The sequence below is a fragment of the Grammomys surdaster genome, unplaced genomic scaffold, assembly GCF_004785775.1.
Source record: "Grammomys surdaster isolate TR1022 unplaced genomic scaffold, NIH_TR_1.0 334, whole genome shotgun sequence".
NCBI lineage: Eukaryota > Metazoa > Chordata > Mammalia > Rodentia > Muridae > Grammomys > Grammomys surdaster.
The window spans coordinates 1,043,588-1,067,348 of NW_021604753.1; the positions used below are offsets into that span (position 1 = coordinate 1,043,588).

Genomic DNA, 23,761 nt, shown 5'->3' on the forward strand with positions numbered 1-23,761 from the left:
ATCTATCTATCTATCTATCTATCTATCTATCTATCTATCTATCTATCTATCTGCAGGATTGAAGGTGGAATCTAGTACCCTTTAAATTTTTTTTATTAAATAAAAATATATTCATGTGTATGGGTGTTTCTCCTGAATGTGTATGTGTGGACTTGGGAGTGCAGCTGCTTACAGAGTACAGAAGAGTGTCAGATTCCCCTGGAGCTGTTGTAAGCTGCTCAGTGTGGATACTGGGAACTGAACTCGAGTTCTTTACAAGATTAGTGTGCACTCTTTAACCACTGAAATATCTCTGGAGCTCCCCTCCAACTCCTCTGGGATATTTATATTACACTAAATCATTATCCAGTCAGTGGAGATCTGTGTTATATGTTTTATATATTTATAAGTATTTCGATGCTACTGAGATTTGACCTTAAGATCTTACAGTTACTAGGCAAAACTTCTGCCCACCTAGCTACATGTCTAGCCTCTTTCTCTCTGTCTCTGTCTCTCTGTCCCTGTGTGTGTACACAGACACCCATGGAGGCCAGAGGATAATCTCTGAGAATCTCTTCTCTTCTTCCATTGTGTTGGTTCCAGGGATGAAGCTTCAGGCTTCTGATTTTATTTATACTCACATAAATGTCACAGGAATAATAAAGAATCTCCATGTATATCTTGGACAACTGTTTCTGATGCTAACATCCTGCATTGCTGTTCTGTGATTATCAGAACCAGGAAGTTCATATTGGTATAATATGAGGAAGTAAACTAAAACCTTAATTTGAATTTCAGGGGCTTCTCAGCTAACTCTTCAAAGTTCTGTCCAGGACTGCTTGTATTTGCTTATTTTCACTCCTTGCTTGTGTAGACTTTGATAATCTTTCTTTGTCTATGTAGCTTGATAGTGTTGATGATTTTTCAGTGTTTTTGCTAAATGTCCCTCAGCTGGGATTTGTTGATTCATGTTTAAAATCAGAATGTTCTGCTTTGGCAAGAATACCACAGAAGTGGTACTTATGATATTGACCTCAGTAATGGATTGTTGAGGTGCTGTCTACTGAATTGCTGTTCTGTGAAGTTACTGCTTTTCCTTCGTAGGTAGTAAATACCTTTTGTGAGCAGGTTGTGCTGTTGCACTTCTGTTGTCTCAGTACTTGAGAGGCAGAGGCAAGAAGGTCAGGAGTTGGGAGGCTAGTCTAGGCTACCAAGCATGTAAACATATCATAACAATCAACACTAGCAACCCAGTTTTGTTGTTTGTTTTTGAGACAGATATTTAGGTTATTCCATCCTGTTGCCTCAACTTTTCAAGTGCTAGGAGTACAGGTGTCTACTACCATGGTTGGCTATGACCTAGTATTTTTTTTTTTAAAGATTTATTTATTTTATGTTTGTGAGTACACTGTTGCTGTCTTCAGACACACCAGAAGAGGGCATCGTATCCCATAACAGATGGTTATGTGCTACCATGTGGTTGCTGGGAATTGAACTCAAGACCTCTGGAGGAGTAGTCAGTGCTCTAAACCACTGAGCCATCTCTCCAGCTCAATAGCCTAGTATTTTTATTGCTTATTTTGTTGCTCAATTTGGAACAGTTTTAATTGGTGCTTTTTTAGTTTGGCTTTTATGTCCTTTGAGCAAGTTTCCTGTCCCATTACTTTGAACATTTTCTGGTGTCAAGTTGTGTTTCCCCTGGAAACTGTGACTTCTTTTAAAGAGCTCTGGTTCCAGGAGAATGGAGTTTTGTTTGTTTTTCAAGAAACAGTTTCTCTATGTAGTCCTCTATTTCCTGGAACTCACTCTATAGAATAGGCTAGCCCAGCCTGGAACATTTATTTTTATCTGAATTTGTATGCCATTCATAATGAGGTTACCTGCAGAAGCTAGACAAGAGCCTCCTCAGAGGTCTTTCCAGCTGGAGTTACAGGTGATTATGAGCCAGCCAGCACTGGTCTTGGGACACTATTTTCTCTTAGCCATTGGTCCATCCTGTAGCCTCTAGAATGCAGTTTGAAACTAAGATCTAGCCTGGGGTTCCTTCTGTGCTGTCCTGGCTTTAGATGTCACTGGATACTGTATATATACACACAGTCCTATATGCAGAATATGGTTGGTGTGGTTTGATTGAGAATAGCCCCATAGGCTCACAGATTTGAGTGGCACTACTTGAAAGGAACAGGATGTGTGGCTTTGCTAGAGGAAGTGTTTCTCTGGAGCTGGGCTTTGAGTTTTTAAAAGCTCATGCCAACCCCATAGTCTCTCTTTTTGCCTTTGGATCAGGATGTAGCTCTCAGCTACTGCTTCAGTGACATCCATACCACCATGTTCCATACCATTATGATAATGGACTAACCCTTTAAGCCAGACCCAATTAAATGCTTTATTTTATAAGAAGAGTTGTGTTGGTCATGGTGTTTCTTCATAGCAACTAGACTCCAACCTTTTCTGAAGCTCTTGAAGTTTTTGGCCTCATAGTGTCTAGTCAAGATGCTTTTCTCCAGCTGGACGGTGGTGGTGCACGCCTTTAATCCCAGCACTTGGGAGGCAGAGGCAGGTGGATTTCTGAGTTCGAGGCCAGCCTGGTCTACAGAGTGAGTTCTAGGACAGCCAGGGCTACACAGAGAAACCCTGTCTCGAAAAACCAAAAAAAAAAAAAAAAAAAGATGCTTTTCTCCAAGTCTTTTCTTCTTAGCTTCTGCATTCTAATTGGAGTCTGCTGCCAAAGTGCTTGATACTTTAACATTGCACTGGGACTCAAGACTTACACAGATACAGAGCCAAAACCAAACCAAACCTCATCTTGTTAGATCTGGGATACTTTATAAGATTAATTATGTCAAAGAATCAAGTTGACTTCTGAGTTTGGCATATTGTATAGAGAACCATTGAAACTTTGTAAAAAGTTTCACTGTAGTGTTTGATGTTTACACTGACTAGTTTTGTGTCAATTTGACACAGCTAGAGTCATCAGCGGGGAGGGAGTCTCTGTGGAGAAAATGCCTCCATGAAATACAGCTGTAAGGCATTTCCTCAATTAGTGATCAATGGAAGAGGGTCTAGCCCGTTGTGGGTGGTGCCATCCCTGGGCTGGTAGCCCTCAGTTGTATAAGAAAGCAGACTGAGCAAGCCATGGAGAGCAAGTCAGTAAGCAGTCCCTCCATGGCCTCTGTTTCAGCTCCTGCCCTAGGTTCCTGTCCTGTCCTGAGTTCCTTTCCCGACTTCCTTTGGAGATGAACAGCGTGTGGAAGTGTAAACCAAATAAACCCTTTTCTCCCCTAATTGCTTTGTGTTTATAGTGTTTCATCAAAGCAGTAGAAACACTAAGACAATGTTTATGTTAAAGATAGAGTCATCTAGCCAAGACTACACAGTGAGATCCAGCTCATCCCAGGCTACAGAGAGAGTCTCCTATGTCAAACAAAACAGAACATCCATTGTAACCCACTATTTTGACAAAAACAAACAAGCAAAGTTTGAAAGAAAAGCTGGACATGGTGGCACAAGCCTAATCTCAGCACTTGGGGAACAGAAGCACAAGGTCAATAGTTAAAGGTTATCTTCGGCTACATAGATGTTCAAAGCTAGCCTGGGCTATATTAGATCTTATCTCAACTCCTATTCTCCTGACCTCCAAAACTGAAACAGCAACATCTTCTCTCTATTCTCTGAGGAATCATAGGGCTGGGAAATCTAAGGTATATTAGTAGGTATTTTTTTTTATTTTTATAAATTTAATAAAGAATTTTATTGTTAGGGCTACTAAAATGGAGTAATTTATTGTACATGTATGATTGAAAAGCAATGCGGGTCATTGAGATGGCTCAGTGGGAAAAGGCACTTGCCGTGCAAGCCTGGTGACCGAGGCTGGTGTTCCAAATGCATGTAGACGTGGAAGGAGGGGATGTGGCCTACAGCGTGTAACCCAGTCTTCCTCCGCAGGCACTCTATGGCTTGTGTAGCTGTCCCCTCGCCACCCACTCAAGTATGTGCGTGCGTGTGTGAGGGCTCAAGTGCACACACACGTTAATAACACGTTTTTAAAAGAAGCAAAGGTGTGCCAGGAGCCACTGGATATAGATGCCATAGGAAGTGAAAATGTGTTGAGTTTAACAACATTTGGAAGTAGTTATTTTTACATTTTATAAACATTGTTATAAATAAATCTTTAAACATGTAGGTTTTAAAGATGTTTTAAGAGTCTTAAAGGTATATATTCACAGTCAAAGTTCTAGGGATTTCGGATTTTATTGTTTAGAGTGCTTCAGTCAAACTACTTCCAGCAAGGCACAGTTGTTCTCTATAGTCTCAGCTTCTCAGGGAGGCTGAGGCGGGAGGAAGGATTGCTATAGCTCAGAAGTTCAGGGGCAACCTGGACAGTATAGCAAGACTTGTCTAAAAAACCAAAACCAACAAGAAACTACATCAAACTTTTGAAAATAACAAGATTAATAAAAATGTGAAAAATGGAAAAAAATCATTAAGAATGGGAATAGTAGCTGTGCAGCTGTAATCTCAGCACTTGAGAAGCTGAGGCAGGAAGAACATGAGGCCTGTGTGGGTTACCTAGGGAGCAGCCAGCTGGCCTAGCTATGTTGTAACTCTGTCTCATCTGAAGCATCCACCTTATTTGTAAGCCCTGATGCAACTCTGACATGCTTTTTCTAACCTGTCTTCCCCAGGGGAAGCTGGTTGTTGGACACAACATGCTCTTGGATGTCATGCACACGATTCACCAGTTCTACTGCCCCCTGCCTGCGGTAAGTGACTGCAGTGTCCAAACCCACCTGCCTTTTCTGTGAGTGCTCTCTGTCTGGGTTGTAAGTCCTCATTTCCTTGTATGTGGCATGTTCCTAGTAAGACCTTATGTGCTTCTCTGTATTATTTTTATTATTTTATGTATATGACAGATGTTTTACCTGCATGTATGTTTGCATGCCTGGTACTTAAGGAGTTTCAGAAGAAGGTACTTTAGGACTGGAGTGACAGAAGGTTCTAAGCTGTGAGGTGGATGCTGGGTCTTCTGAAAGAGCAGCACATGCTGTTCATCACTGAACTCAGACATCATCTTTAAAATATTTTTCTTGGGACCTAGGAAGATAGTTTGAAAGTACTCTGAGCTGCTGAACCAGCTTTGCTGTTTTGATAGGATGTATACATGAGCTATTGTAAGGGGTTGATAGCTGTCAGGTATTGCCAGAGCAAGACTAAATATTTGTTTCCTCAATCAATGATGATAGGTTTGCTTATTTACTGCTGCACACAGGATAGGCCACAGGTATCTCCAAAATTAGACCTGGGAGAGCTGGAAAGAGCATGACCCCTTGACTGCTGCTGCTGAGCACCGTGCGGCTCCCTGGGGACCTCGGTAGTATTTCTGTACTTGGAGCCAGGTCATCTGGGTCATTATCACATGCCTTTTGCCCCTCTAGTGGCTTTACTCCCTCACTCCATAACTGCTGTGGCTGTGTCTCTTGCCCCCATCACTCTGCCTCCACCCTCCTTCATTTTTTTTTGTCCTTCAAAGACCTCACTGTCTGCCATGACGTGAACCACGAATATTCCAACGTCCATCCCCAGCTCTGGTCTCCCTCCGGTCCAGGTGTACAGTTAGGGCTAGACTCTAGCCCTCAGACCAAGGCACTTTTAATATGTATATATCTCAAAGGAGATTTCAAAGTTTGGCTCCCCCCTTTATTCTTCCTTCACTGTTTTTAAACCAGTTCTATTTTCTGTTTCTGCTACTCTGATTTCTCAGCTCCGATCCTGTGTTTCATGTCAGCCTGAGTTCTGCCAGCCCAGAGGATAATCTTGATGACTCCATGCTGTCCTTCATACCTGAGATCTTACTTACCTGTCAAGTAGCCGTCCTTCTCTTCTGGAGTTCAGCCTGGATTTGAGTCCTTCTCCCCATTTAACATTCAGTTTGTCTCTTGTTCTACACATTGGCAGCATTTTTATAAAAGACCCTCTAGTAAAATATTTGGGGTTTTCCAGAATGCATAGTGCTGTGACAACTCTCTAGTCTGCTATTATAACCCGAGGCTGCTATGTTGGATAATACCTGATTTAAGGGGAAAAATGAGGAGTTGGCTGTAAACTTTCACGTTAGGATGTGAAGGGAGAGGCCTGGGCTTGGCAGAACACACACAGACACACACACACATACACACACACACACACACCTACATACTCGGTGAATGAAGAACTTTGTAGCCTCTAAGAACTTTATTTCTTCTCCCACAGGCAGTATATCTTAGCAAAATCTTTCAAGCAATATAAAAATTACAATGTGGTTACATTACTGGTAGGCTGCAATGTGTGGTTATAATCATAGGATCATTGATTTTGTTATTTATCTTTAAAAGTATTCTTAAAAAACTTAAAAGAATCATAAATCTAAACTTTTACATATAAAAAACAGTCATTTTTACTTTAAATCTTCAAGGTGCACACCTACTCATTAACAGTTTTTTATTAAATTATATCAGGAAGATGAGGGCAAAAATGAGTGTAAGAAACTAATCACCACCTTGATCACGGAGAGGAATGCCAACCGGTGCTAGTCGGGCTGCTGTTGTTCTTACTACCTCACCCCCAAAATCCTTCATTCAATTATCAAAACCGTGTCTTTCTGAACTTTTTGTTCTCTTAGATTTTGTCAAAGCCACTAACAAAAACATCTTAACCTAACTTTACTAATAATCTGCATCTCTTAGTTCTGTCTGAGGGTGGTGGTTGAATCACTAATCTGCTACAGCAGCAGTGCTTGAAAAAGATCAGTCACTGTTGTAAGTGCCAATGACATTGTCCAGTGAGGGGCTGGAACCCCCTTAGCGTTTCCATACAACTCACAGAGTATGAGGGATGAGATGACCATGAGGGCAACAAGCAGAGCTATACTCCACAGCAGTAGGAAGTCCTCAGGACACACAGTCCTCTGGGTTCCGCCTCTCTGAGGCAGGCACTGCCATCATGGTTGTGCTACTGGCTTGGCCACAGTCCATGAGTTCTAAAGCTGTTTTGTTGTTCCTCTTGCACAATCCCCAACAGGTGATCCAGATTTGGGTTGTGTGGCTCTAGTTTGCCAGTCCATGAATATTAGGGTTCTAGAGGAACTGAACTGATAGAATGAACACGCACACGCACATGCACACGCACACGATTTATTATAGCTAGACAAACCATGGCTGTCTATTAGTGGAATGTCCAAGAATCTAGTAGCTGTTCAGTCCAAGAGGTTACATGTCTCAGCTGGTCTTCAGTACATGCCAGAAGCCTTAAGAAGTATCTTTAATGCCAGTGAAGGAATGGACTTGAGCCAGTAATAGCAAGAGTAGCAGACAAAGAGAACAATGTTTTCTTCTTCCATGTTCTTTATGTAGGCTGCCAACAGAAGGTGTGGCACAGATTTAAGGTGGATCTTTCCCCTCAAAAAATCAGGATTAAAGGTCTGTCTTCTCACCTCAAAAATTCAGAGTAGAAGTGGGTCGTCCCACTTAGATGACTTAATTGTTAATAAAGAAAGAAACAAAGAAAGGAAGGAAGGAAGGAAGGAAGGAAGGAAGGAAGGAAGGAAGGAAGGAAGGAAGGGAGGAAAAGTCCCTCACAGGTGTGCTCAGGCATTTGGGTTTTACATAATTCCACATGTAGTCAAGTTAACCAAGAATAGCCATCATACTATGCTTTATTTTTATGTACTAAAAAACAAAACAACTTATTTTAGGGCAAGTGAGGTGTCTCAGTGGTTAAGTGCACTTGCTGCTTTTTCAGAGGGCCTGGGTTTGTTCTGGCCCATTGGTGCCTTATAACTGCCTGTAACTCCAGCTCCAAGGGATCTGGTGCCTTCAGGCCTCCCAGATCACTTGCAAAAATGTAGTATCCATAAACTCATCCATATACACACACAAATAAAAGTAAATAATTTTTAAAGTGTATGATTGTTTTGCCTACATGTATGAATGTGCTCTATTTGCTTGCCTAATGCTGCAGAGGCCAGAGAAGGGTGTTGGACTTCCTGAAACTGGAGTTACAAATATTTGTGAGCCACCATATGGGTGCTGAGAATTGAACCTGTGTCCTCTGGAAGATCAGCAAGTGCTTTTAACCAGGGGCCATCTCACTAGCCCCACTTTTTTTTTTTTTTTTTTAAATCGAATCTTATACGTAGCCCTGACTGCCTTTGAACTCCTAGGTTCAAGTGCTCAGATTACATTTCCTGGCTCAGTCCACTTTAAATTGCTGTGAGTCTGGACTCATCATTTGTTGCTTGTAAGATTTGGTTCTCTTGACGTTTGCTAGGTCATGTTGTCCCATCAGCCCCTGATGGTCTTTTGGAGGAGAGCAGTATGCCCACTTCCATGACAGCCCATCCATCACTCTCTAGGATGCAAGAATTCCAGTGAAAGTGGAATTTGCATTTTGTGTCTACAGACTAGCTCATGGTTGTTTTCAGTCATTCATGTCTTACTAGCCATGGAGACCAAAGGAGCAAGGGTTCGGGTTAGGGTTAAGGTTACTGATGATGCAATTACCATAAGGACTGAGGGAGCATATTTAATATTGAGCTTCTGGTGTTCTTAATAGCAAGCAGAAATTCCAGGCGCACGGAAGGCATTAAGTGTTGATTTGACAAATGTCTTCTGACCACTGCTTTTCTACTCCTCTGATGTGTGGCTCTCTTCACATCACTGATCCTAAAGATCCTCAGATAATCCCACATTCTTTATTTCTGCATCTGGCTGACTCTTTGGAGTTGGGCCTGTCTGGTTGTATTTGATTGCTTATGTGCTCCAGTCTCTATGAGATTCCATGTTCCCAGGCAGGCTGATGTGTGCTCTGGCTGGCCTGGGTTTGGGTCCTTGCTTGCTTCTGCCTGCTTTCCTTGCTCCATGTTCTCAGGCTACATCTCCACTTAAACCTTTCCTACCACACAGTTCTTCTCTGTTTGCTGCCTTGCTAGAACCTTCAGTGCCCAATCCTCCAGGGCTTTGGGGTTTCCTGGTGCCTAAGTTTTGCTCTGTTTTATATGGCACAGCCCCTTCTCCTAAATGATAGATCTGAAGAGGATTGACTTCACCTTATGTGTGAGTGCTCAGAAAATGTGAACTTGAATGAAGCCAGTCCAATTCAAATTCTACCAGTGTCTTAGTCAGGGTTTCTATTCCTGCACAAACATCATGACCAAGAAACAAGTTGGGAAGGAAAGGGTTTATTCAGCTTACACTTCCACATTGCTGTTCATCACCAGAGGAAGTCAGGACTGGAACTCAAGCAGATCAGGAAGCAGGGGCTGATGCAGAGGCCATGGAGGGATGTTACTTACTGGCTTGCTTCCCCTGGCTTGCTCAGCTTGCTTTCTTATTGAACCCTGGAGTACCAGCCCATAATGGGCCCTCCCCACCTTGATCACTAATTGAGAAAATGCCTTACAGCTGGATCTCATGGAAGCATTGCCTTAAGTGAGGCTCCTTTCTCTGTGATAACTCCAGCTTGTGTCAAGTTGACACACAAAACCAGCCAGTACAACCAGAAAGCAGGTGATTACAGTTTTATCTCATCAAGGTGCCTGAGGTGATTTAGTGTGTGTACAGGAACACACACATGTCTTTTCATCCCCTGCATTATCAGAAAGAAAAAACATGGTTCTTTTGTTTAGCTATGGAAAAAAAATGGTGAGAATAGGAGACAGTGTATTGAAGATGGTAGAATAATTACACTTCCTGCCACCAAATTTAAGTTAAAAAACATTTATTTTATTTTTGTGTATGGGTGTTGTCTAAGGGTTTTTGATTAAACACTATGACCAAAAAGCAAGTTGTGGAGAAAAGGGTTTATTTGACTTACATTTCCATATCAGTGTTCATCATGGAAGGAAGTCAGGATAGAAACTCAAATAGGGCAGGAACCCGGAGGCAGGAGCTGATGTAAAGGCCATGGATGGTAGATGGATAGATACTGCCTTACCGGCTTGCTCAGCCTTCTTTTTTATAATAAGTCCAGGGTCACCAGCCCAGGCATGGAACCACCTACAGTGGGGTGAGCTCTCCTCCATCGATTACTACTTAAGACAGCGAGCTTGCGGAGGCATCTTCTCAGTTGAGGTTCCCTCCTTTCAGGTGACTCTACCTGAAAGACAAGCTGACATAAGACCAGCCAGCACAGTCTTGCCTGTTCTGTCGCTGTAAAGAGAAAGTATGATCAAAGGATTTCTTAGAAAATAAAGTATTTAATTTGAGGCTTGCTTACAGTTCTAGAGTGTGAGTCCGTAATCACCATGGTGAGAAGGAAGCAGGCATGGCCTTGGAGCAGTAGCTGAGAGCTTTGCATCCTGGCTTTTGCAACCCCAAACCCCAGTAACATACCTTTCCCAACAAGGTTTCACCTAATCCTTCCCAAACAGTTCTGCTAACTGTGGATCAAGCTTTCAAACATATGAGCCTATGAGGTTATTTATATTCAAACCACTACAGCCTGCTTACCTGTAGTACCAACGGAAGCCAGAAGAGGGCATTAGGTCCCCTGAGACTAGAGTTATAAACAGTTAAAAGCTGCCATGTGGGTTCTGGGAATTGAACCCCAGTCTTCTGGAAGAGCAGCCAGTGCTCTTAACTGAACCATCTCTCCAGACACTGGCACCATATTTTATAAATGTAATTGTAAAGCTAGTCAGTGGCTTATCTAGAATCCACAGTTCCTACTACAAGATGGAAGGTGGAGAGAGAAAATCCTCGGAAGCTTATGGGTGAGGCAGCCTGGCATATGGTGAACAAGAGACCCTGGCTCAAACATGTTCGAAGGAGAAGCCTGACATTAGAAATGTTCTTTCACACATGCACTATGGCAGGCTTATGCTCAATGTATATATATATATATATACACATTATGTGCACAGACAAACCAAGATGAAAATAAAAAGAAAGAAACTATGTCTTGTTATTCAGTGGAGAGTTTCTTATAGGACCTCCTGCTACTTGAGGATGGCCTTGTAGGCGTTAGTCCAGTATTTTTTGTTTCTCCTGGAGGTGGCCAAAATTCTACTTTTCTCTTGTTTGTAGAACTTCTTAGTGGTGTTGAAAGGTTAACGACAGACATTAGGGCATTTTTTTTTGTTTGACTTAGCCTTAACCCTTGTTCATGTATTGTCCATTGATTCAGCAACAGCCATTGAGAAGCTGAAGTGTATTTCGTTGACTTTTTTTTTTTTAAAGATTTATTTATTTATTTATTTATTTTATTATGAGTAGTACACTGTAGCTGTCTTCGGACACACCAGAAGAGGGCATCCAATCTCTTTATGGATGGTTGTGAGCCACCATGTGGTTGCTGGGATTTGAACTCAGGACCTCTGGAAGAGCGGTCCATGCTCTTAACCGCTGAGCCATCTCTCCAGCCCTGAAGTGTATTTCAAGTTAAATATAGTCTGTGTTTAGAGGCTTGAAAAGCTAATTGTAAATGCAGCTTGCTCTGAAGCATGAGTTTACTAAGGGTCAGGGGCGTCACTACCCAGGCTAGCATGGCAATAATGTATGTAAATAGGCTAATTGAAAACCAAAGTACTCTCATTTTTGCCCTAGAATTCCTGATCAAAATAAACCTGTAAAATGAATAGTCTAATTTAGGTACTTACTGTTTGTTAAAAGCAATTTTCAGTCACCTGATTGAGGTGTTCTCTCAGAGGCTTAATCCTGCTAACCTAGTACTAGTCTTGGAAGCTTCTAGTCTCTGAACAATCTTATCTAGACCTAGAATGTTTTCAGCTGCTGAGATTTACTGCTGAGTAAGCTCACCCTTTCTAGTTCTTTCTGAATTCTGGCTGGCTGATTCAACTCAGCTGTTCTGGCTCAAACTCTTCTCCAAACTGATTCAATCTGGCTTCTCTCCTGAATTACTTTGCTTGGCCTTAAACTAATTCTGGCAATCTTTTCTACTCTTCTGGCTCCTTTTTATTTTCTGGCTTGATCTGTCTTCACCTGTGTCTAGCTTGCTCTCTCTGCAACCTGTCTCTTTATAACCACCCCTTGAGTAGCTTCTCTTTCCGCTCTTTTTTTTTTTTTAAAAATTTATTTATTTTATATATTTATCTAATGTACACTGTTGCTATCTTCAGACACACCAGAAGAGGGCATCAGGTCCCATTACAGATGGTTGTGAGCCACCATGTGGTTGTTGAAAATTGAACTCAGGACCTCTGAAAGAGCAGCCAGTGCCCTAAACCTCTGAGCCATCTCTCCAGCCCCTCCGCTCTTTTCTTGAGAGTTGGGCATATCCTATTCTGTCAGATCTTTCTCTGATTCATCACGTTGTCTGCCACTCAATTAGATATCACTTTCAAACGTGGATGCTTCTACAAACTAACTACCTTCATTATTTGGAATTAAAGGTGTATACTAAGAGTGTGTATGTTCCAGTCAGAGGGATTAAAGGTGTGTGCTAAGGGCTGATCCATGCCACAACTAGAAATAGCTTTTTCTGGTAAACTACACAATCTTGGTTCACAGTATGCTCAGATATCCTCCAACAGCTTTTAGTGCCACGTTAGCAATTGACTGAGTACTTAGGCAGGAATCATACGCATGTTCCAAAGTCTCTGTTTTTATGGTCATTTTTAACTAACAGCCAGAGATAGGCTCAGAGATTTCAGCTGCTTTACAGTGTGTCCATTCCCACTCACTGTAGTGATGCCACTTAGTGTCACTATTAGCCTAAGTCTGTGAAGTGGAGTACAGTCTGTCAGCTAACACTGAACTCCCTGAGGTGCAGTCTCCCAAGTCAGCAGTACTTTACATGTGATGGAATCACTTCCTCATAAGTTTAGCTGTAGAATCTTTATATTACCTATCCAGGCTACATAGTTCTCAGGGAGTGAGAACTCGGAGATATTCCTAAATGTATTATTTATTTAATTTTCATTACATTAAAACCTTTAATTTTGTGTAATGTCTGTGTGTTATATGTGTTGCTGAGGTGAGCCTGTGGAGGTCTGAGCACAGCTGTAGGAGGTGGTTCTCTCCTGCCCTGTGGCTCTCATTGACCAGGAGGTTAGAGCATCCGGTACCTGGAACTAGGTATGGGTGGTTGTGAGCCGCCACGTGGGCGCTGGGAATCTACCCTAGGTCATCTGCAAGAGCACAACACTCTTAACTCCGGAGCCATCTCTCCAGCTTGTAAGAAATATTTCTTAGTTACCTGTGGATCTTACCGTTTAGCTTGAAGCATGACAGTATTTGAGATAGCTGAGAACTGGGGTGGCTCCTGAGTAGTTAGCAGTGCTGTGCTCTGCTGGGGTGACAGGTCATCTTCTTGCCTTTCAGGACCTGAGTGAGTTTAAGGAGATGACGACATGTATCTTCCCCAGGTAAGCCTTCCTCAAGGGTCCGTCCTGACACTCACCGAGGCTTTTGCAGCACCAGTAGTCAGCTGTGCAAGCTGGGAAGGGATTTAATGGCTAGAAGAGCCCAGCTTTGCCATAGTCGATTGTTTAACTTTATGAATAGTTTGATCAGCCATCCCATTAAAGATCAGATTCTATCTTAGAGTGAAAGTAGAAAATAGTTGATGGCTCCCTTTTTTCTCTCCTGCATCCTGCTGTCTGAAGGACTGGTGAAGGGTCCTGTCACAGTCCTGGCCATTCACGTGTGTGGGATGTACCTATTTAATTGTTGATGTGTCTCAACTGACAGTGCTGTCTCCTCAGTTAAGAACTAGAGGCTGCAGGCCTTCCTCATCCTCACTTCTGCCATCCAGCATCTGCTTCTCCCTCTCTGGGTAGCCAGCCCCGTTGATCATGCAGCTAGACTGGAAGGCGGGTGCACACAGGCAGAATCTTGGTTAGTGATGAGTGCAGGGTAAAGAACACATGCATCTGAGAGCAGCTTCAGAGAACTGGTTCAGTTTATTGGGGGAAACAAAGGCTGTTCAAACCTTTGTGGAGGGTATGGGGTGAGTGTACATTATTGGCTGGGGTCAGGGTGCCTCATTTGCATGAGGAGGAATTCTAGGTGCTGCTGGATTTGACCTTATAAGGGGAAAGGAAGTTTAACCTGACCACTGCCTACGTGACCTCCTCTGGGGAGCCAAGGGTCCAGACACAAAACAACGTACACCAGGACATGCAGACCTGGAGCCTGACGGACGCAATCCCACTCCTGCCCATTGACCCCCATTGACCCCAGTCTTGCTCCAGGCCTGCTCCTTCTGATCCTATGGCTTCCTGGCCCCACGCACTTTCTTTCATCAATGCCAGTACTATTAGTGTTTTCCAGTCAGCATTGTATTGCATGCTAATTTGACTATGCTATGTGTATCAACCACATGTAAAATTCGTGGAGCTTATACAGTAAGGCGATATGTCTTTTGAAGAAGTGAAGTTAGGGTAGTTATTGCTGCCATAGCCGAAATGTTTACATTTATGTGGAACTAGATTTAGATAGAGAGAATCTTTACGTGTCATTCTCTTCCCTACTATTTCTGGTCCCTGTAGTAGAGTAGTTAGGTGTTCTTCTTTTTCTCACTGCTGTGATGTAATACCTGACAAAATCAGCTGGTGCATGGTCTGAGGGTACAGTCTGTCTTAATGGGAAAGGGACCGTGGGGTTCGTGGAGTCAAGCACTCCTCACAAGAACAGATCAGGAAGCAGAGAAAGGACTTATCTGCCTTTCTCTTCTATTTTACCCACTCAGTGGGGGTAGTGCTACCTGCTTTCTAGGTGGGTCTTCCTTCCTCAGCTAAACCTCTGGAAGCTTCCTCAAAGGCTGACATGGAGGTGTGCTCATAGGTCATTCCAAATCCAGTCAGTGTTGACAGTAGAGCTTAGCTGGCACTGTAAGAAATAGTAGCAGGAAACTTCCCTTGCAGATTTTGGCTCCTGTTAGAGTTCAAACCAGGGGGTAGATCCCATAGAAAGTAAAATGTGGGGTGTTTGGCTCACTTTCAAGATAGATGCTAGCTAGCCTCATTCCTTTAAGTATAGGTATGGAACCTGTTCCTTTGGCTCAGTTTGGACTGTATACAGCATTTTGGTGAGTGAAGAAAGCCAGCAATGGGACTCTGTTCTCAGCTCATCAGCCACGTTGCCACTCAGTTCACACTGACCAGTGTGTTTGTTTCATCTCCCCACTTCTATGTGTTTTATGAAAGTGTTTTACTTATGAAATATTTTAAGTATTTTTATATTTTAACAAAGTGCATTTTCAATATTGATACATACTTTATTTACCTTATTAAAATGTATTTTGCTTCCAGACTCTTGGATACTAAGTTGATGGCCAGCACGCAGCCTTTTAAGGTACTATTTAAATCTGAACTATCACTCACAAGGTAGCATTTGAAGTTTCTGTTTGTTTGAGACTGACTCTTGGTATGGCCAGGCAGGCCTTGAACTCATTCTATAGCTGATGTAGTAACCTTGAATGCCTGATCCCACAGCCTTTGCCTCAAACAAAGCATCTGATAAAAGGATACATCAAGTTTTGGGAGAATTCCAAGCATTAGGAAATGCGTATGTCGGCATGTCCAGCTCTCTTTGAAATTTTTTGGACTACCACAAATAGCTTTGGAATTCTGATTTAAATATTATTTCAAACACATTAGAAAATTAGAAAGGAAGAAGAGAGATTGGAAAAGAATAGAAATAATATAAAAAATGTGAAGTTATCTTTATTTTTCCTGTTTTTGAATAAGATAGCCCCACCACCCAACCCCCCCAGGTTTCTCTGTATAAGTACCTTGGCTGTCCTGGAAGTTGCTTTGTAGACCAGACTGGCCTCGATTTCAGAGATCCACTTGCCTCTGCTTCCCAAGTGCTGGAATTAAAGGCGTGCCCAACTGCTGCCCAGCTTATAATTTATGTTACTGAATAGGTTATACCTGCAAACAATTTGTCCTTTCTCTGCCTGCCTTCTTACTTTACATATTTGGACATATATTCTAATAAAGAGTATTTAAGTTAATGTATTACATTCTTGTCAAGGAGTTTCTGAAGCCTTCTGAACAGTACACTAGGACAGAGCTTTCTAGTTCTGTGTCTCTGCCCGCGATCCTGGAAGTTAAGGACTGCCTGTAGCCTCTCTGCAGTGCTTGTCAGAGTGCCGTCATCCCCCAAGCCCTCAGCAAACATGGAAGTTTGTTTTTCTCCTCTACCACAGTTTTTTTCACAGCTTTGCTTTTGAAATGAGGTTGGCTTTAAACTCTTCATCCTGCCGCCTCAGCCTCCCAGGTAGTGGGGTTACAGGTGAGCGAGCACCGGGACTGCCTGAGTCTTAGGTTTTACACTGTAAGTCTCTCCACCTCATTGTGTCTTTCCGTAGTGAACCTTGAACTTGCTCCTTCAGCAAATGTATTCTAATGGCTTCTATTCTTTTAAGAGACACAAGAGGGCAGTATGGGATGCTTTTTTCCATCTGTATACCCTAAATTGGCTCTCCTTAATCTCTTGCTCTGAGATGAAGTGTTCTGATTCTCCACCTCTTGCTTTTCAGGATATCATTAACAACACATCCCTTGCTGAGTTGGAAAAGCGGTTGAAAGAGACACCTTTTGACCCTCCTAAAGTCGGTAAGAATATTGAACCTGAAAACCGTCAAGCTTTGGAAGTTACTAATGTGTTCTGTAGAAAAGAATGTGAAATGTCTCGGGAATGATAATGTGCTGTCTGTGGACTTTGGCTGGGTTAACTTTCAGGCCCTTGCTGGATGGCTGCTTTTTGAATAAAGATAGTATTCTAGTTCCACGTCTAGCTGTATCCACATCATGTTAAGAGAGTTGGGTAGCCATTCACTGTGACGCTTGGCAATTAAAGTTTTAAGGCTTTTATTTCCTAATGCTTGGAATTCTCCCAAAACTTGATGTATCCTTTTGTCAGATGCATTGTTTGAACAGAGACAGAGTCAGTGAGTGATCATTGGAGATGCAATAGATATACATTTTAGGTCTCAGAAAACCCACGGTCTGGCTGTGCTACAGAGATGAGAGCACACCTTTGTGCCCCCTGAGCTAAACAATATCACTGAGGAAAGCCTGCGGTCAGGAGGAACACGTGGTATCATATGAATTGTGTGGTATGTGTGGCCCCACCCCTGTGTTTTGGGGCGCTGTATCCTTGGTCCTGATACCCAGATTGTACTGCTGACCTGCAGTTATCATTCCATGGGCTGTGGTCAGAGACACTGATCACAGCACTGATGGTTCAGAAGTTTGTGATGGAGTGTAGTAGGGTAGACAGGGCCATAGGCATTTGCTTCCCTTCTGAGTAATAGTCCAAGAATCCAATTACAGTGTGAGCTAGGTAGAGGGAGGGAGACACATGCCCTGTGTGTAACTGTGGAATGGGATAATTGATCTGGGGAATTACGAGCTTCAGCAGGTGGTGTCTAGATCTTATTTAAGCACTGCAGTGTTAAAAGGCTTTCTTTCTTAGCAAGTGTCAAGCCCAATATTTAGTATGTAGGAAATTAGAGAATTCTTACATAAAAAGCATAAATGATTCCAGCCATTCCATCAATAGTTTCCATTCTTGCTTCTGATGAGGCAGTGACCTTTTAAGCATTCATTTTCAGCTTGATTCTAGGAAATAATTACTTATAAGTAAGAGCTGTATCCTGTCCTATTATTTTCATATTTCTTTGGTACAGAACTTACTCAAAAGCAGGTTATTCTTCTTACATTCACTCAGCACCTGTATGTAGCAGTGTGACTAAGATCATCTTATAAATGGCTTTGTAGTTCAGTGGCCCCATGGACTAAGGGCAGCATTACCGCAAGCTCTGCTCTATTTTGGGGTTAAGTGTGCTTTTGTCTGTATAAATTGCTAAGCTTGGAATAGCCAGGGGCCCTGCTGCATTTAGTTGGACTCGCTTGTTTTGTGGGGGTTATTTGGGATACTGATGGGTGATGGTTATGATCATGTGGCATGTTCCAGGCACTAGGGGAGAACGTAAGCAACATCTTGCCATTTGTAACCCTCAAAAGCCTTACAAGGGAAGGTGGATTAGCATCTTATTTTTAGAAAACTGGGAGGCTTAGGGGTGCAGTGCTTTGTCCAGGCTCGCGTTTGTGTGAGTGATAGAGGAGAGGTTGATAGACACCACGTGACCTCTCAGTCTTGTGGGTTTGTTATTAGTTTACTTTGTTTACAGAGTCTTACTTTGTAGCCGAGGATGGTCTAGAACTATTTAGCCTAAGCTGGCCTAAAACTTGCTGTAGTTCTTTTGCCTCAGCTTCCCAAGTACATCGATTACAGGTGTGGCCACTGTCCCCAGCTCAGAGTCCTGTTTAATCTCTGCTTTGTCCTACATTTATGATAGAATAGCAAGGAAGAATTGTCACAGGATGGGAAACATAAGATTGCAAATGGCTCCAGTCAGTGTGACTGCGGAGGCCTACAGCTGAATCTTGGTAAGGAAACTGAGGCCACTTTCTTTGGTCTGAACTGATTGCTCCTTTTTTTCTCCTTAGAAAGTGCGGAAGGCTTTCCAAGCTATGACACAGCTTCTGAGCAGCTTCACGAGGCAGGGTACGATGCCTACATCACAGGACTCTGCTTCGTCTCCATGGCTAATTACTTAGGTACTTGAGATATATGTTTCTGTCAAATAGAGTGGCTCTCTCCTGTGTCCTGCTGTGATGAATTACCAAAGACCAGGCTTAGATAACAGACCCGAGTTTCTCATGATGCAGGAAACTTGGAAGCCCAGGATTGAGGTACCCACACCTGGACACCAACTTTCGGACAGTTGCATTTACGTATCCTCATACTGTAGTGTTAGAGGAGGAAGCACCCGTGTTTCTTGTGAAGGAACCAGTTACCCTACTTGACCCCCAAATAGCTCATTTATGGATATCATGTTTTGGGATTTGGCTTCCATGTGGGAGTGGGGAAGGAATGGAAACCTGCATCACCACCGTGGTCCTAGGGTCTGGCCGTCCCTATAGAAACAGAAGGGTGTTGAGAGGGGAACGAGAAGAGCTGAGGCAGGGACACACTGAAGGGACAGCTGACACTGCCTGTTGTAAGCTCTGTGGACCTTTGAGAGTTCTGTTTCCCCTCACGGAGTGTACCACAGTATGTCTGAGCTGCATTTTGACCATGTGCTCTGTATAATACCCTGCCTCTCCTCACTAGGTTCTTTACTCAGTCCACCAAAAATGTGTGTGTCTGCCAGATCAAAGCTCATTGAACCCTTTTTTAACAAGTAAGTAATCACAGGGTTGCAACCTGGTTCTTACACTATGAACAAGACACATATCTTGGGGGACAGGGATGTTTTTGAAATTGACTTTTCAGAAAGAAAGCATTGCTGATGGCATATGTCTTTTAAAAAAAAAAAAGTGGTTTTGGCATTTAAATTCCCTTCAAGGGATGTTTTCATTAAATCTACTTCCTACTGAACTTTCCATGTGACATTATTATTTCTCTGTATTTGCCTTATTAGCTGATTACATGTTATTTCTAAGGAGATGTTAGATAAATGGTGGTATGCTGATCTAGGAAGCCATGCTTTAATTACATTGGCTCTCTGTTTGCTTCTTTTTTCTTTTGCGGTGTGCTGGGGATTGAACCATGGTCTCCTGCATGCTAGTGTTCTCCTATAATCTCATCTAATGAGGGAAAAACTTGTCCCTGTGATTTCTGAAGAAGTCTTAAGTTCAGAGCATTTTTCAAGAATCTCAAAGATTGTTATTTCAAACTGTGATTTGTGCTTACTTGGTAAAGTTACGGATATGATGCTTAGGCAGCTATGTCTGGCTCAGTGCCTTGGCCTCTGCCTCTCCAACAGAGTTGATATTAGATTCTGTGTGAGCCAGACAGAATGAGGCAGGCACATCTATCCTGGTCAGAAGTGACTATTTCAGGGTTGGGAGTTTCATCATTTCTGGAGGTCATATGCAGCAGTTACATTGTATCATGGCTTTACAGGGGAGGATATTGTTTCCTCAGGCTGTCTGTATTAACTGTAGTTCCAAGGTTCTCTACTTAGTATGCTATAGTGACAGCTGCTACTTCCAAACCAAGATTCTTACAGGCTCTGGATATTGGTATTCCCCGAGTTAGGGAGTTTTATTGTGAATTATAGTGTGGCTTCCTTTGTTTTCTTTTTTTCTCACTAGTTTCTCCTATCATTATTAATTTTATCTGTGAGTGTTTTGCCTTCCTATGTGTCTGTATATCATGTATGTTCCTGGTACCTTCAGAGATCAGAAGAAGGAGTTAGATCTTCTGTTACTGGAGTTTGTAACTGGAGTTACAAACAGGTGTGAGCTGCCGTGTAGGTGCTGGGAACTGAACTTGAGTCCTCTGGAAAAGCTGCCCATTTTCTTAACCACTCAGGAGTGGTCTTTCCAGTACTTCTATTTTTGTTGGTATTTTATCTGGAAGTTCAGAGGAAATATGTATGATATTGATGACCTTTTCAAAAGAGTGCTATGTAATAGTATGATGTTTATTGGAAATTAAGTTGAAGTTTTTGCATGGAAAGTGAGTTGTGCTAACACACAAAGGCATTTGTGTCTGTGTTGTCTGGCCATTCTTTCAGAGTGGGAAGAGAAGAGTGAAAAATCATTTTCTTAGTGTTTACCTCCTATTTTAGAGCAGTGTTTATCTTTGTAATTCTTCTTAAATCTGTGCCACTGGTGCCCAGTACATATGATTGAAGTTTTAAGCGTCCCTTACATTTTTATGGACATGGTATTACATTCTCTGTTCAACAGTATTTTTCAAATTTAAATGTTTAGTTCCTGCAAATATTTGAAGCAGCCGTTCTCTCTCTACTCCATCCAAGTCCCTACAGCATCTGGTGTGGTGGAGGTTAGAGGACAACTGCATCTGCCTGCTGATTCTCACATGTCCCCAACAGAGCAGAAAGCCTGATCAAGCTTCTCTGCATGAGTGCGTGCGTTCCAGATGCTGTGCAGCAGTCTCATTGTAGGACTTCAGGCCTCCAGTCCCAGTACTCAGAAGACTGAGTCTGAGACCAGCTCTGCACCATACAGTGAGTTCTAGGCCCACCTAGACTACAGTGTGAAACCATCTCCACCGAAAACATAAGGCTTCATTTAGCATGAGAACATCTGTCCATTTAGGGTTTTTCTTTTTGAGGGGCTAAAGTCTAACTAAATACATACCTAAAATAGTTGACTAGGGGATAAGATCAGGAATCCTTCCATGATTTTCACTAAGAAATTGACTTTTGGACTACTTTTTTCTTATTTGTGAAAGAAAGATGTTTCTTTTACCTCTGAAGAGAAAATATTATGGCTTTCCTACTATGTGTTGTAATATCTTGGACCACTGCAGTCATCTGTCCTGATGCACCTGCAGCGGGGGCTACTGCTACATCTGACATGTCTTCTGCTGTGGTCTAGGAGTTCCTGCACAAAGCATCGATCTCACAATCAGCATTGATCAGATACCCTGATACTGATCAGACTAGGACCACAAGGAATAACCTAATTGTGGTACCCATCTGTCCTGCAAGCAGGCTTTTTACAGGAAAAACCAGGTTTAAAAGTTTAAAAGGCAAGAGTGAAGCAGCACTACATTACTAGACAGAGTATTATCAGCTGACCTTTAAGCTGATTGATTGATTGGTCCTGAGTGAGGTAAGTGAGGTGGTGAAAGGAGGAATTTTTGAAGATTGAGATAACAGAGCATAAATATTACAATCATAACTTTTGGCTTATTAGTAGCATTCTTCAGTGTGAGCCACAAAAACCACACTGAGCTCCTGAGTTCTGCCCAGTGGTCAGCTCAGACTCAAGCCGCACAGTTCATATTGCCCTCTACCTGGATGGGTCCTGTGTAAAGCTTTCTGGAATTCCTTAAGATTAACAAACCTCAGGACATGCATAACATAACATAACATAACAAACATAACATAACAAACATAACATAACACAACAGGATGAGTGATCAGCATGACCTTGTCAAGTTGTTTTCTGTGTTAATGACTGGCAGGCATGTTACAGCAACAATATGAAATAACTGGCAGGCATGGAACAAAGTTGCTGCAGCTGTTCTGGGGCGGGGGTGTAGTTAGACCACAACATCTTCCTTCCTAGCATTGACCTTAGTTTTTTTTTTTTTTTTTTTTTTTAAAAAATTTTTTTTTTTTTTGTATATAAGTACACTATAGCTATCTTCAGACACAACAGAAGATCCCATTACAGATGGTTGTGAGCCACCATGTGGTTGCTGGAAATTGAACTCAGGACCTCTGGAAGAACAATCGGTGCTCTTAACCACTGAGCCATCTCTCCAGCCCGACCTTAGTTTTATTTGCAGGTCTGACTTACCACATTAAAACTTGTGTCTTGTCATTTTTCAAGTTACCCTGTTTATAAACACCAACTATTGGCTCCCAACATTATATCAATTAATGATTTTAGAAAAATATGACTTTTCTTGTTGCAGGACATTTGCTCATACTGTGAACCCTGAGATTGTGTTGTTTACTGAGAAACCTGTTTCTAGTTAAACCCTCTTCCTGAAATACAGACACGCCCTTAGTACACACCTTTAATTCCAAACAGCAAAGGTAAAGTTAGTTTGTAGAAACACCAATGTTTGAAAGTGGTACTAATTGAGTGGCAGACAAAGTGACCAATCAGAGAAAGATTTAACAGAATAGGATATGCCCAACTCTCCAGAGAAAAGACAGGAAAGGGAATTTACTTAAGGGACGGACGGTACAGAGAAAGGAGACAGTTTTACTGGGACAGTTAAAGAGAGACAGGTTGCAGAGAGATAACAAGCTAGACACAGGTGAAGACAGAACAAGCCAGAGAACGAGGAGCCAGAAGATTGGAACATATTGCCAAAGTTAGAGTAATTCAGAGGTCAAGAGAGAGAAGCCAGAGCGTCAGTCAGCTTGGGGGGAAGTTTGAGCCAGAACAGCTGAGTTGAACCAGTTAGCCAGAGTTCAGAAAGAACTAGAAAGGGCGAGCTTACTTAGCAGTATGTCTCAGAGGCTGAAAACTTTTTAGGTCTAGATAAGATTGTTCAGAGTAGGAGCTTCCAGGACTAGGCCTAGGTTAGCAGCTGGAGGCAGTCAGCCTGGGAGACTACAATTACGATAGGAGAATAAAAGGTACTTTTACATTTTCTGAAGGTCAACTTATTTCATTGTTATCTTATTTTTTAATTTTTCTTTTGAAACAGAGTCTCATGTAGCCTCTGTCTTCAGACTGTCTGTGTAGCTGAGGAAGATCTTGAATTTCTAATTGTTTTGGTTCCCTCTTCCAGGACAATTAATTTTTAGTCGTTTCTCTAAATGTAGTGTTCCCACATTGGCATGAAGTCTACTGAACTCACACTGCCCTCACATGTCACACACAGTAGTGTGCTTTGCTGTCATCAGATTTCTGTTTTAAAAGTAAAGTTTGAGACAGGTTGGCAGGATGGTTCAGTAGGTAAAGACACTTGGCACACAAGCTTGGCAACCTGAGTTTGCTTCTTAGAACCCATTAAAGGTGAGAGAACTCACTCCACAGAGTTGTTCTGACTTCCACACGCATGCTGTAACATGTGCACCCACATACATAGCATAGCACACACATAGAATAGTAATTATATATAGAACCTTTAACAAAGAAGAAAAGGGTAAAACCTTGATCAGAAATAAATTCAGTATTTGTGTGCATGTGAATGTGTATGTACCTACTGACAGTGGGGATAGAACCCTGTATCCCATGTGTGCTAAGCCCTGTGACTGAGCTACACCTCCAGCCAGAGTGAAGTTCGCGCGCGCGTGTGTGTGTGTGTGTGTGTGTGTGTGTGTGTGT

The 23,761-nt window shown here is 42.3% G+C and overlaps 1 protein-coding gene across 2 annotated transcripts in view; it reads left to right on the plus strand.

Annotated features, from left to right (window-relative positions):
* The window catches only part of Parn (poly(A)-specific ribonuclease), a 112,833-nt gene that overhangs the window by 16,417 nt on the left and 72,655 nt on the right, over positions 1 to 23,761 (plus strand). For both annotated transcript variants that reach the window (XM_028778338.1, XM_028778339.1), the window contains exons 13-18: positions 4,665 to 4,742; positions 13,296 to 13,339; positions 15,227 to 15,269; positions 16,462 to 16,537; positions 18,437 to 18,547; positions 19,104 to 19,173. In XM_028778338.1, coding sequence (XP_028634171.1) covers positions 4,665 to 4,742; positions 13,296 to 13,339; positions 15,227 to 15,269; positions 16,462 to 16,537; positions 18,437 to 18,547; positions 19,104 to 19,173 — 422 coding nt within the window. The remainder of the gene's footprint in view (positions 1 to 4,664; positions 4,743 to 13,295; positions 13,340 to 15,226; positions 15,270 to 16,461; positions 16,538 to 18,436; positions 18,548 to 19,103; positions 19,174 to 23,761) is intronic.